This window comes from Hippoglossus hippoglossus, chromosome 20, assembly GCF_009819705.1.
Source record: "Hippoglossus hippoglossus isolate fHipHip1 chromosome 20, fHipHip1.pri, whole genome shotgun sequence".
Taxonomy (NCBI): domain Eukaryota; kingdom Metazoa; phylum Chordata; class Actinopteri; order Pleuronectiformes; family Pleuronectidae; genus Hippoglossus; species Hippoglossus hippoglossus.
The window spans coordinates 6,813,856-6,828,330 of NC_047170.1; the positions used below are offsets into that span (position 1 = coordinate 6,813,856).

At 45.6% G+C, this 14,475-nt stretch overlaps 1 protein-coding gene across 9 annotated transcripts in view; it reads left to right on the forward strand.

Annotated features, from left to right (window-relative positions):
* The first annotated feature begins 1,058 nt into the window (after nt 1-1,058).
* Nucleotides 1,059-14,475, forward strand: part of ntng1a (netrin g1a) — a 111,999-nt gene continuing 98,582 nt past the window's right edge. For 3 of the 9 annotated variants that reach the window (XM_034572504.1, XM_034572505.1, XM_034572506.1), the window contains exons 1-2: nt 3,284-4,126; nt 12,579-13,263. In XM_034572504.1, coding sequence (XP_034428395.1) covers nt 13,015-13,263 — 249 coding nt within the window. In that variant the 5' untranslated portion in view covers nt 3,284-4,126; nt 12,579-13,014. Of the gene's footprint in view, nt 1,707-3,282; nt 4,127-12,578; nt 13,264-14,475 lie in introns of those variants that run through there. The other 6 variants (XM_034572503.1, XM_034572501.1, XM_034572508.1 and 3 more) reach the window with 4 other exon arrangements.

A 14,475-nucleotide genomic window follows, 5' to 3' on the forward strand; every position in this document is an offset into this window, starting at 1 on the left:
CTATTTTTAGCAGCTTTTACTGCTATGAAATGGGAACAACTGAGCAGCAAGCAATGCATTTTTAATTTTACAGAACAAATTACACACAGTATATATATAGCCTCTTGCAGGGGCAATTCTGTTTTAACTTCACTCACTTTAATCCTCCTATTGTGGACTGAACATTCCAGTTTAAATAGAGCAACAGCGTGGTTCTAGCAGTTAAAGTCAACTTCATCTTCTGAATAGAGGTCTTGATTATCAGCCGTAAATTTTTTTACCATCCATGGTAGACTTACCACAAGCTACGAGATCGTAAAACGATGTTAGGTGCTCCTGTAGAAGCCACAAGTCCGTATGATATGAACTAGGTTTTCAGAAAAACTTGTTTTATTCGCAATGTCAAGTAGAAGCACTAGATTACCCACAACCCTAAGGTGTAAGAGGAATTACCATTGAAATATTTACCTCACCTCGGGAAATAATGCCGGCTACGATCGGATTCTTCAGAGTTACATTACGTTTAGTGCAGAGACGCCCTCATTTCCCAACATTACACCACTAGGTTACTACAGTATATTCTATAATGAAATGCTACATACATACAAGCTATAATATATTACAACACTATATTAACAACAAGACTAATTGAAAGAAGCCCACTGGAAGCTGTTTAAAAGGGATTATTCGGATTCTGGGATACATAGTTTCTTCACTCATAATAAATTGCGTACACAGTCTTGTACCTGTGTTACAGTTTTCAAATATATTTTTTTGCTCTGAACTGTACCAAATTTTTGATGGTCACTTGCTCATCTTGTAACTGGCCGACCGGTTTCAGACTTGCAACTCTTTCATAAGGGTTGTTTGAAACGTCAATGGAGAAACTTAATAAGGAACTTAATTCTGGAACCAAAATTGTTGCGCTCTACGGACCCCGATCAAGACTTAGCAAGTTTAAGCATCCAAGTATTAATGTCAAATAAGTTGGCATGCTCTTAAATTCACAATAACCCTTGTTGCTCAGTGTCTCCTGATGTGCCATCATTTGGAGGTGATCAGTGTAGCCTATCAGTGCAGTGCAGCAGTCCCTTTGTGCCATAAAGCAGTGTAACACATGTCCCACCTATGGCTGCCACTCATGATGCTGCTGCTGATGATCAGATCTGAGTGATGTTTCTACAGTGAAACGTGCGGACTGAAAGACAATAAAACAAACAGCGGATCCCTGCAGTGAACATAAGTGACTTGGGGCAGTTGGAGACAGTCGGAGGTGTATGTGGTGGTGTGAGCCCTCAGCTGCACCTCACAGGCTCCAGCTCAGGAATAAACTTGAGGTGAAAGTCAGTTGCCAGTGGCTCTCCCTGCATCAGTGTGTGTGGGAGCGGAGTCTGGTCACTGTGCGTCTCCGAGCATCTTTCCGCAGGAGCCACTTTGGATCTGTTTTTTCCTCCATTATACCGTCGCTTCCTTTTATCCCACTGTTTTTAAATAATAATCATTGGAGGGATTTTTTCTCCTGTCGTCTCCACGCGTGTGTCCGGGTCGAAGTGACGTCGCGCGGGTACACCGGGAGCAGCTCCTCCATTCCCCGGGAGCTCCGGAGACAAGTGGGTCGCTTCTACACGGCGGAGTCTCCGGTTCCTGTAGGATGTCCCGATTCAAAGCGGATATATTTGGCTGCTATGACCTGCGCCCCTCGACGGCATGAAGCACTGGAGACCGAGGTGAGAGGCTCAGACTGCACATTTCCCCTTGATGGTGGCTGCTGGGGGGGGGGGGGGGGGGGGGGGGGGGGGGGGGGGGGGGGGGCGCGTAAAGTTTTGAAGCTTGGCTGCGACGCGCGCCGAGTGGGTGGTCAAAATTGTGCGTCGTGATTACACAAAGTGAGACAGAGAGTATTCTGAGAACAGACAAACACAGACGCGGTTTGTCCTTTTCTTGGGGTAATCGTTTAATACATTCATTCAGCAGCCCACATCACCTTCATCCATACGTGGTGTCCTCACATGCGAACCGCTTGGTGCGTCAACCAAAGATAAATCAGGTGTTTATCTCAAAGCCGATGTGAGGGGAAAACCTGCTTCACATTTTATTTCACAAAAACTTCATTTTGTTTTTATTTTACGCACAACTCAGCCGCATACAGGAGAAAATGAAGGCACATGGACGCGCTGTGAGCGCACAGGTCCAAGGTGTTGAAATGCATCTGTATGTTCACATGCAGTGTGTCCTGGTGTAATGGAAGCTTGTGCACATAACAGCACACATGCACGATGCATTGTCGACTGTAAATGGCACGGAGCACAGCGTCCCTGTCATCCATTCTCCTCCTCATCTTGAAAAACAACCTCTCTGCTTAAAATAAGACGGAGGCACGTTTCTTTCTTTCTTTCTTTCTTTCTTTCTTTCTGTCTTTCTTTCTTTCTTCCTTTCAGTACAGTGCGGGGGTGGAAGGCTGGGGGCCTCTCTGGGGCCTATACATGCTGCTGCGTAAACATCGACACCTTCAGCTGGTCAACCTGCTGCGTGGTTGACCTGTGCGCAACGTGCCATGACCTGACCTCTGCACCACCCCCACCTCCCTTTTATCCCACTGTTAGTGGGATTAAACTAAGGTGTGAGGGGGTGCTGTGGCCGTACACGTCCCATGACACACCCTTTTTATTATGAATTTAATATTGTATTTCATCTGGGATTATTTGGAAACACGTTCCCATGTCACCCTGAAACATGACTTTAAAACAGTGGATCTGAGACTTTCAGGATGGAAAATTATCATAAATGGGTTATGGTATAACACTCTGTTCTCCCATAGACATGTAATTAATGCGCAATTAACCACGGTTAATTAAACGCCTCGTTTTTTGAGAGTGGCACCTTCACTTGCGCACCGGAGAGACGCCTCCTTCCTCTTAACAGCATTAATACTATTATGTTATGAAGACAATTGGAGGACATTCACTCTCTCTTCGTGTGAACCCATGTGGAGTTTAAATTAGATTTTATTACAAGAATCAGCAGAAGTTACGTTTCAGCCATGCGCGTAAACAGAAACACAATTAACACTTTTCCTCACACACTTTGATTTGTCTCCACATCATCGCCTGGTTGTAACAATCCTCCATTCTGTCTTTACGCCATCATCCCTTTGAGACCATCCACACCCCCAATCTGTGGATAATTTAACGCCACTCGGGTGAACTCCACCTAAACTACATGCGATTCTCCTCCCTCCTGAGTTTCCACGAAGGTCCCGAAAGAGGACGGTGCGTGCGTCGATGTGAATGTGTGTGTGTGTGTGTGGTGAGGTGGAGACGGACTGGACGGGTAGGTGGGGGGGGGGGAGAGGAAACCATAGGTGTGCGTGAAACAAGCTGAGTGTGCGTCTCATCTAATAAGAGCCTCGGAGCGCATTTTCTTCCCCCCCTCCCCGCGTCATCTCCGTCTGGGCGGTCGGTGCATGGTGCGCCGTGGCCGGGGAGGAGACGTGCGTGCGGCCAGGAGGAGACGCGCTGATGCGAGCGGATATTCTCAGCAGCTGAGCGCAATTGGTGTGATTCCTGTCCCCGGTCCCTGTTGAAGTGGCTGGAAACGGTCCACAGGAGAGTGAGAAGTAGACGAGGAGCAGGAGCTGTTTGGACACGAAGGGATTCAAGACAGGGTGGGACACAGAGGAGGGACGCGCACGGCAGCAGGTCAAAGTTTGTTTTGCAGTAGTGGTGGAGGTTGTGTTCGCTGCGGACAGCACTCTGCCTTTAGATTGACGCCGCGTGATGGAATGCCACTTGGAGAGAGGGAGCGTGATGGACACTTTGGCACCTGGGCTCCCGCGCAGAGAATCCTCCCGTTTCCAGCAGGCGCGGTGCTGACTGAGCCCCCAGGACGGTGATCAGTCATTTGTTTTGTGTTTCCTCGAGTGGCAGGGATACCCTCCTCATCATCCTCGCCCTCAGCCTCATCGCTTTCTCCCGACGGAGAGCGAGAGATGGTGCGCGCAGCGATTCCTCAGAGACTGACGTGCGCACTCATCACATTCCCGCTGGGGAGCGCGTCTTAAAGAAGAGCCTCTTCCTCCATTCATGTTCATTCTGCTGCTGTGAACTTGTTGAGCCGTGTCAAAGAGCAGAGGGGCGACTGGAGAGATGTAAGTTCCACCTTTTCATTGTAAAGTGAACTTTCTCGTTTGCGTAAAATCTTCTCTCGTGCGTTGAAGTGGCCGGTGATGTTACTCAGCTCTGGCCTGGATGCGTCAATCTCGCGTCCACAACTTCCAAGACTTTGGAAACACCTTTAACTTTTAAAAGATTACACACGAGGCCACCTTGAATGCGTCCATCTCCTCTGGCCATTTCTGGAGGCGGCCCCTTTGTGGCACATTTACCTAATGTTGCCAATCCATCACGGATAATTACATTAGTGTCACGCTGCAGCCAATTGACCTACCTTTAATACGTCATTATATGAGCAGCCTATTACAGATGGTTGTTGTGGTCTCAATATGCTTGATGCCAGTGCTCTTTATTTTTACACAGTCATCTGTGGCTCGTTATCACTCTCACGTTAGTAGTTATGATATTATTATTCACATATAATCTGCAACACACCCATGACTTCACCTCGGCCTTGCTCTGGATAATACCCGACGATTACTCTCTTTAAAGGGTTGCTCATAAGCTTTCTCATTAAACGCGGTTGCCCCCTGGGTTCACGTGCTGAATGGATGAACAATCTGTGTATTTAAAGTAGTATTTAGACACTGCGGCTGCTCCTTTACACTGACTATACACGTGTTACTGATGGTGACTGATTATTGCAACTCCATAGTAATTTGTGAGTTTTCACTTACAGCCACAATGAGTCATTCTGTGTGAGGTTTAAAGCAGCTGTCGCTTTAAACCTCCGACCTTCTCCCAGTGTTTCCAGCCTCAGAGAGAGAGGAGCTACCTGGCTGAGCACATTCTTTGCGGCTAAAGTGGACATTTTCAGTCTCCACACATGTCACTGTGGTTGCGGAATAATGTGCTAGCAGCCTTTTAGGAAAAGTGTCCTCAATAATGCATTAGGTGCTCCTGCATGTGTCGCGACGAGAGCATGCTTGGTGGCGAGGGAAGAGGGAGGGATGGAGGGAGGGTGGCGGTGGAGGAGGCGAGAGCCTTGTCTCGCTGTCTCATTGGGTGCCCTCTGCGGAGTAACTGACGCCCGAGGGTGTTCGGCTCGACTTGGGGGCAGCGTCGCCACAGTCACCCCTGTCAGACGCGCTGCTCTCGCACACACACACACCATCGTGCATGTGGCGGCTTCGGCTGCTCAGAGATGAGGAGGAGGAGGAGGCGGCATCAGACGGTGGGAGTGATAGAGGACTGTGGCAGATGCAGCTGGTTGGAGGCAGGTTGAGCACGTCTCGAGCACTCGGGGACCTCGCCGTGTCCTCGGAGGCCTGACCTGTGTGGATGTGAGGGGAGGCTGCAGACACGTTCCCTGGCAAAGGAATGATTACCTCAGCAGCAGTGGATCAAGCACGGCTTTTTGATGGCAACAGCAGATCTGATATTTTCTTTCTGAATTGTCAGGACAGGAAAAAGCCAAAACTCCAAACTAATAATTCCTTCAGGGTTAGAAACTCGGCTTGGATTTTCACTGCTTGACGTTTCACAGATCACTGATTATTTATCACATTGCAGGTGGAAAACAAACCAAGGTACAACCTCCGGATAAAAACCCAGAAACAGGCAAACTATTAGTCTAACCCTCGAGCAGAGCCGCAGCTTTGATTCCTCCTGAATCTGCCCACCCATCCCCACCACAGTCGGTTAACCAGCTGTCAGCGCTCCACACATTCACTACCTGTCATCATTATTAAAAGATCATAAGCCTGCCGATTCAGGGCGGCGACATTTTAAGGAGAGGGAAAGAGCTCTAAGTGATGGGCTGACTCGGAGGCAAGCCCCAGGGATGCATTATAGGCACGCTCGCTCTACGGCGGGAACGCTGGCTGTCATGTTTGCAGGACCATGCTCCACTCGCCATATGTTTATTCATGAGGACAGCGGCCCGATTGGCAGGTTGTTAACAGGCAAGATTAGGGATTCTGGGAAGGGAAATCTGGTGAGTGGAGCGCGGAGAGTGAGCAGGAGGCTTGTTTTCTTTTAATTTTCTTCTTTTGTGAAGCCCAGCCAGATTCTATCTTTATCCATCTTTCATCTGCTTCTGACTGCCTGCCCTCCTGTCTTTCGGCCCCACACTCTCTCCTGCGCTCGTGTTTCTCTCTTAGTGAGGCACTGGTGGAGAATATGAAACAGGTAGAGTCAGAAAAGATGAAAGAAGGAAGAGACAGGACAGAAGCAGGGTCAGAAACTGCCCTTGAAAGTGCATAAAATGTGTAAAATAAAAAATGCAAATGGGGGAAAATAGCCATAGACACGAGGAGTAAACATGTAATTATGCAACCTTACTCATGGATGAGCACATCCTTTAAAGCTGAAGTGGAGAAAGCTGAATTGGTTTGTAGTTAAGACAGGCAGGTGTGAAAGTACTGCCCCCTGTGGGCCATCGTAGATGATCCCTCAGAGATTAGGACTTAACACTTGGACAATTGGGCCTTTTTGATCACAGAAAGAGTGGAACCGTGGAAAATGTTTGCACCACACAGCCAGCAGCAGGAGAAAGTGCTGAACCCACACAAACCTCTGGTCAACAAAAACACACAACAATCAATATGAGCAAAAACAAACTGAAAAGAGGAACAGTGGGAGGAGAAGAAGCAGTGGATGACAGAGGAAGGAAAACAACTTGAAATGAAGACGTGTTTAGAAGTCAGAACAAGTAGCTGGGAAAAACCGTAGGAGGAGCGGGGCGTAAAATGACGCGTGTGTTTATCCGTTCGTCGGAAGATATGCATGATTTACAAATGACCCCCTCAGTGGCAGAGAGCTGCCCCAGGGACACGCGTGTAACATTTCCCCCACTGGTTTGGAGAAACACTCAGTCACGCTCGAGTGGCCCCGGGGATGAAATGGAAGTGGACACCAGGGGCTGTTTCACCGGCGAAAGGTTTGGGTGTAATGGGCGGCTGTTCGAGGGGAGGGTTTGGGGCGGGTGGGCGGGTTGGTGACCTCACCAAGGCAAACGAACCCTCGCAGACTCTGTGAAAGATTCATGTGTTTGAATATTAAAAATAAAAAATAAAAATCGAGCTTGCAGGCGGCAGCAGTGGCAGGACGGTACCTGCCGGCAGCCTGAGAGTGCACACACCACAAACTGCTCCACAGTGTGTGCTTCACTAGAATAATATAATTAAGCTCTATATCATTCAATTTTATACATGTTTATTTAAAAAACAATTGTTACTTTACGTGGATGTTTGAGCTTTGAGCTACATCTTGTTGATTGTGATTTTAATGCATGGACGTACCAGCAGGACTGCATGACATCACCACTTGTCGGAACCAATCGTGGCACAGTGTGAAACCTTCGGAGTGAAGCCAGTGTTCAGGGATGTTTCCAACAAGAGATGATGTAATAAATAAAAATAACATTAGGCTAATTTTAATTGAATTTATTCATTTATTTATTTCAAGCATTAAATATATAAATGAGAACCCCCCCCCCCCCCCTTACGTCGGAAGGGGTCTTAAAAGAACTGTCTTTGTCTGACCACTTTTTATCGCTTCAACAATAATCTTAGTTGTTAATGTGAGATGTATGTATCTCAGTCACATCAAAGAAGAAGCAGAATAAATACAAACCTACGTTCAAAACACTTCACATCACAAGTCCCCTCTAATATACTGCTTTCATATTTTTTTATTCAGTGTGTCACATGTTTTAGTTCATTTAATTCCTTTGATTGTGATACAAAGATATTTTGCATGAGTCCTAATTGTTCTTTGAACTTAAAATATGCTCTCAAGTTATTTTCTCTCATTTGAAATCAACAGTCTGTAACTGTTGATTGTTTTTTTTTTGTTCTCTAGTTTTGAAGTCAACAAAATATGGACAACGTAAATAAATGAAATTAATAAAACTATAAAACTAAAATCAATTGATAGTTACGTAAATGGTGGATGTAACTGGACTGAAATGATGATTGAAAGCAAACTATTTTATATATATAAGATAGGATAATGTTTCTAATGGTTTTACATCCACACAAGTAAAAACTTCCTTTCTCCTGCTGTTGCACTCAACTTGTTTTCTACGTTAACTTTTCATTTTATTAAGAATATTTGATAAATAAATGTCACAGCGACTTAACAAGTGAAAATAGGTGTTTTTTTCAGACCCTCCCCCCATCTGGCGACCTCCCACAGTTACTGTAAGAGTTTATCGCTCTGCGCCTGCGGCCTATATTCCCGTAAATGGCGGAATTTCAGACTTCCTGCGTCCCTCTGATGTCCTCAAACCTTGATCGATGGTCGGAGGAAGCGTCCTGCCCTAAAATAAACCCCCCTTTTTTTTTTTCCTTTCTCCTCGCTTAAAATGCGCGTCCACACTTCTTCTTCCATCTGCTCTCCCTTCCCCTCTCCGTCACCTCGACTCCATGGGGCGACGGAGGGTTATGAGCAGGGAGTAATGAGAGGAAGGGGGCCGCTATGTCCAGGACGGCGAGGTGATAATGACCCGCGCTTTTGTGATCTCTGTTGCTTGTTATCGAAGCCTCGCCGGCGCTTGTTGTCTCATTACCCATGACTCCAGCCTCCCTTTATCCAGAGGTTGCATGTCAAGCACGCTCACACACACTCACACAGACACTTTTGCGGCCATCCCTTACACTCCTCCTTAACACGGTAATATTATGTCTCGTAATGGGAACAGGAAGCTCAGTGCCAAGAGTTCCTCTGGATAATTGGCTCCTTCTTCACCTGCTGACATCTCCCCCATTGACATTCTTACATTTTACATTTAAGGTGCTTCATTTCTCTCCCCCGCTCACCTCGTCCTCCTCCCTCCTCCGTCCTCTGACTCGCAATACTCGCTCTTGTATTCCTTTTTTCCTCGCACTGATTTTACATTGCCGCTCTCAATCATCCTCTGCAAAGAATTTAATCCAACTTTCCAGACGTATCTGTGGGTAACACTCATTTTGATTGATGTGACGGGTTTTTCTTTTTGCACAAGAATGAATGGTATTAAATTCTGGACTTATATGCAATAGTGTATGCAATCATTCTTTTTCACTTTGCAGGGTTTTGGAGAATATTTTTTTAACTTCTCGTGTCATAGCAAGTTTTCCTGCCATCATCTTTTTCCCAGCAGCGTTAAATAGTTTTTTTTTTCATATGCATTTGCTGCTTTTTACAGGACCTAGCGAATCTTTGCCCCCTGATCTTTGCTTTTCCTTAAAATTATGATTTACATTCTATCAGACTGAAGTAACTCTAGTAAATATATATTATTATGCCTGGTAAAACAATAGGTCGAATTTAGGCTTATTTTTGATTAGGCAAATCCAAATACCGCTGTTATTTGTGTTCATCATCTTCTTCCTCAGCGGGGTCTCTTCGTATTTACGTCAAACCCTCACATCTGTACTGTTCATCACTGGCTCTCTGTAATGACGTCAATCATCTGGAGGGTGTGTGGTTGTATTTGTCTTCAGGCCACAGCCAGACTGTTAAATGTGAACTCCCATATACTGTTGGGTTTGCTGTCACCTCGTCAGTCCGTCACAGCATGGTGCTCCTCCTGCTCAGGCTGAAACGCAAACTTTATATACAGCTGTACGGTCTAAATGCAAATACACACCACCCCCTACTCTTTTTTTTAAATGTCATGTAATGCTGCTATTCTCACTGTGCGGTAATAAGTAGCACCAGTGTGTCCCTCCTGTGTCCGACCGTTGACTCTGGTCTGCATTAGTCACCTGCTGCTTAAAGCCCAGAAACCTGCACTCAGCTATTTCTGTTGGTGCTGTATGACGATGATGATGATGATGATGATGAGAGACAAGGTTACAAAGATTTAATTTGGCACTAAAGTCCTGTTAAAAAGAAAAAACATTCATGTCCAAGACATATGAGGTGGTACCCGTGCGTTTTTAAACATTTTCGTTGATTTCTCAGAGAATAATTCATGGATCCGTATGATAGGGGGGGGGACTGATATTAATGAGTGTGTACAATTTTGGTATGGATCCAAATAGAAATTTAAAAGTGGTTTCTTGAGGGGACTGTTGGGTCTTGGCGGAGGTATCTCGACTAAGTACCGATCTAGTGTTTCCATTGTTGCTTCTTAGAAGGGTTACACAAAGACAGATTTCATTTAAACTTTGTGGAAGGGTTGAGTATGTATATTTTGGAGTGGATTGGATCAAGGCTACTCATCCAGGAATTGTTTTCACTTTCTTTAACATTGAGAGAATTTCTCAAGAAGCCACTTGAAACTGTTTATATGAACAGAGGAATTTTGCTGCGGATCCAGATAATGATCTGGATGTATCCGATCTCAATGAATGTATTCACAATATGGTGATAAAGTGGTGGGGGTGTGTGTCCTTCTTGTTAATTTTAGGACGACTGATACACAAAACCTTGTATCTCTGGTTGGATGGTAACAGTCTGTGTTCACTGTTCAGGACATGTTTAAAGGTCAGAGACAGTGTTACAATGATGAGCTGATTCATAGCTTAACCTTCAGTCTTTGACTTTAATGTAGTGGACAGACACTTAGAGCCATATGATTTTACAGTACTGCAGAACCATAGTGATTAGAGTAAAGTAAAGAAGTTAAAGAAGACCTGAGGGGAAGAGAAAGCATCATCTTCAGATGTGAGAGAAAGGTGGTTGAGAAAGCCCTGTTTTCTTTGTATTAATCTTAAGAACATTACGATCAAGGAACACGCTGGTTGGAAACCATCTGATTTAAAATACATCTTAAAGTCAATTCAAAAAACCAAACAGAGGAACAAAGACCCGTAAAAGAAGACTCAGTGATTGTGTTTCCGATTAATACAGATGAAACGAGGTGTAGGAGAAAAGTTCATCATGTTTAATACTGCAGCTGTTTCAATACTAAAACTTTAGACAAAAGGAAAAGTGAGGCCATGGCCCACAACGGTTGGCAGTTATAAATGGCTGCTTTGCATCCTGGGAAGTAAATCACTGTATGTGATGTAGTGCGGTGACTCCTGCTGTGGACAGAGCCACCATTTAAACAGACGGAAGTTGAAAACAGTCACAAGATATTTATGTTAAGTGGCAAAGTGGGGCTGTGCAAAGTAATGTGGCCACTTTATTCTGTGAAAGAGAAACTCTGCTGTTTATACTTTTTAGTTGTTCAGTGGAAATCAAATGGAAGCAGCTGTCAACATTATTTTTTTATGAACTCTGGATCAGATCAGTGTGTGTGATGTGAAAGGTGTCGCCTGTATAGATGAACCCACAGAGTTTTCATGGCTGATCCCCTCAGCTGTGCTCAGCTGCTCAGTGGCTCTCATCGACTGTAAATAAAGATTCTCCTCCACTTCCTCCAGTTGTACAAAAATGTACCTAAAATTCCCTTTTTAGATTGGCCCTTGTCCCATCCACAAACATGGAGGAAGCAGGGTGTATTACCCATATTGCAGCCAGCCACCGGAAGGCTATGGTGTCTTTCAGCTCACCGTTTTGATTTTATGGCTAAAAGGAGAAGTGTGGCACCACATCTGCAAACAAGTTTGCCTGATCAGTTGATGTTATATGTGGTGTTTACATCTTGTTTAACTGCCCCCAAGGGACCAATAAAATCAATGAATGCATATGCTTATTTTTGAAAGGCCTACCCTCAATATGTTATCTTCTTTACTTAATGACATCCAGATAAAACACTAATAATCCACAGCAACAGGTTGTTGTTTAACTGGAATTTTACTCTATTTCATTTATGGCCCCACAGACACACATCACCCCTGAGTCCTTGGTAAGTCTCTGTGTTCAACACTGTGTGATAGCACATTAAATATCAGAATTCAATACAGTGGATGTATATGTCCAGCTTTTATTTTTGAACTCCTTCGTGCACAGATATTCTACCAGCTGACACAGAAGAGTTGAACTGTAAAATGCTACATGGACAAGTCGTGGTGTCGCGTTATCACATTAGATGAGTGCTGGATTATAATGTACAACCTTAAGCATTAAACATTAGCCTGTTCTTGAGTATGTGCAATTCGGATTTCTGGCCTCACTTGATGCTAGAAATCAGAACATGTTGGGTAAAAATGACCACACTTTATTCATTGCCTCTTTCCGAATGCTTGTTATCATTTCAACCCATGCAGCGTGTGGTGTCTGAGGTGTGCAGGGTGTGAGCAGTGTGCGGAGACGGAGGTGGGGTAAGCTGTAACACTGTACGCCTGACACCGCTGAGTGAGATGAGGGTTTGGTGTGAAAGCAGCAAGATCCAATTTACCCTGATGGCATCGCTTACAGATTTCTCTCTGTTTGGATGCACAACAAACACCGACATGGCAGCCCGTCCCAACGCCGTCCCAAAACCCATCCGGCTCCCTATTCACACATGCACATTTCACCCTCGCCATGGCGCCAGCTTGTGTTTCCATACTGTCAATATTCACTCATCCCCTCTCTCCTTCCTCTGTTTCTCGTTTCTCTCTGCAGCCGCATCGCCACACAGGACGAGGACCATGACTGACGGCCAGGCGAGCTGAAGGGACTTGTCACTCATCTTCCTATCTCCGTGTCAGGGGGGGACTATCTCCTGCTCACCTCCCCTCCTCTTCCTCCACCTTCTCCTCCACCGTCCTCCTCCCTCCCTCAGTCCTCTCCTCTTATCTTCTCAATGGGCTGGTGACCTCAGCATCATTGTAGTTATCCACCGCTCCAGAAAACCCCCCAAAGGCCGCGACGTAGCAACAAAGAACTTCAGAAGACACCTCTGAACCGACCCTTGCTCCACCTGAAGGGAGTCTGGCATGCCTCCTCCCTCCAGCTGAGTGACCTTTACTGAGCGGAAGTAGAAGAAGAGGGATCCCTTGTCCGTCCACCTTCAGCGGGAGATACAGCTTCTGGAGAAGGAGCTGCGAGAGGACCAGTCATGCGTTTCCATTTTGCGTTGGCGCTGCAGGCGCTGTGGACCGCTGTTTGCCAGGCGGCCATGCAGCACTACCCTGCAGCGTGGGGCCACTACGATGTGTGCAAGTCCCAGGTTTATACGGACGAAGGCCTGACCTGGGACTACATGGCCTGCCAACCCGAGGCGACAGACATGACCAAGTTCTTGAAGGTTACTCTGGATCCCCCCAACATCACCTGTGGAGACCCTCCGGAGACGTACTGCGCCCTGGTGAGTACAAGCAAAAGTGACAAAACTGTGTTTTCAAACTAAAACCACCTCTGTCCAGACAAGCGTTTTGACTCCATATCGGTTTTGCTCCCTCAGCCATACTAACACGCCATAAAACTTATATCACATGACCTCTCACGTACACTGAGCATGTGTGGCTGTGCTCATGTGATAGGAGCCAAAGGAATCAGCAAAGGCTAAGATGTGACTGAAAAGACCCAATCAGCAAGCGGTTGTTAGCATCTCTGTTATTGTTACTGATAAAAACTTGTTTCTGTTCATCTAGACTGAAACGTAGCCCTGGAGTTTTTAAACAAAAACGAGTCAGCACTGTTTCCAAATTCCTCTGCTTACTACTCTACTCTACGTACTCTAGGACTCTGGAGTAGTTTGGACAGCAGGTGTATCCGTAGCAGAGTTGATGCGTTTTCAAACAAAACAATAGCAGTTTGGGTGTTGCACAAATCTTTCCATTAAAAAGAACAAAGTGCAACTAGTTCAAACAACAACAGGGCAGCTTTCTTATCCGTGTCTGTATCGTGTGTATCTACTCAAGCTGACAGACACTTCCAAAGCCTGTGTGGCTCAGATGCGTGGCTGCAGATGAAGTAGGAGGTTTGTGCCCATTGACGTCACGTTCTGCTGCTTAGAGAGCCGCCTCCCTGTGTGTGTGCACAGCGAACGCCGTCTCGTGTGCTGTTGATGCTGCTGACTCTCAGAAAAACACAGTATAATGTGACTTAAACAATGAAAAACAACACGTCTCGCTCCCACAGAAACACACCAGCCTCAGTCGCTGTGACTTTCAAAGTGAGAAGGCGTCCCAGTGTGTCTTTTGCCGTAGCCGGATGAGTGAGTGGCCTAATAATTCAAGTAGTGCACAGGGTGGATAAAAATACAAACATCAGTATGTATGAGAACACAAGTGGAGCACTATTTATGTGCAAATACACAAGGTTGGTTCAGCACTTTTCCCGTTGTGGTGCTGTAAGTGGTCATTGTTTCCTCACTCAAATACATTAGCCCAATATAATATATAATAATATTCAGTTTCAGCGTTCATCATTGATACTTTTTATCTCTAAGAATTTATTGGTGGAATCCAGGGTACTTTGCTTCGCAGTCATTTGCTCCTTATTTAAGCATTTTTGCATTTAAGTTTAAATAAGTTGCGCAGTAGTTGTGTCTCCCCAGCTACATTCTCTCTGCTCC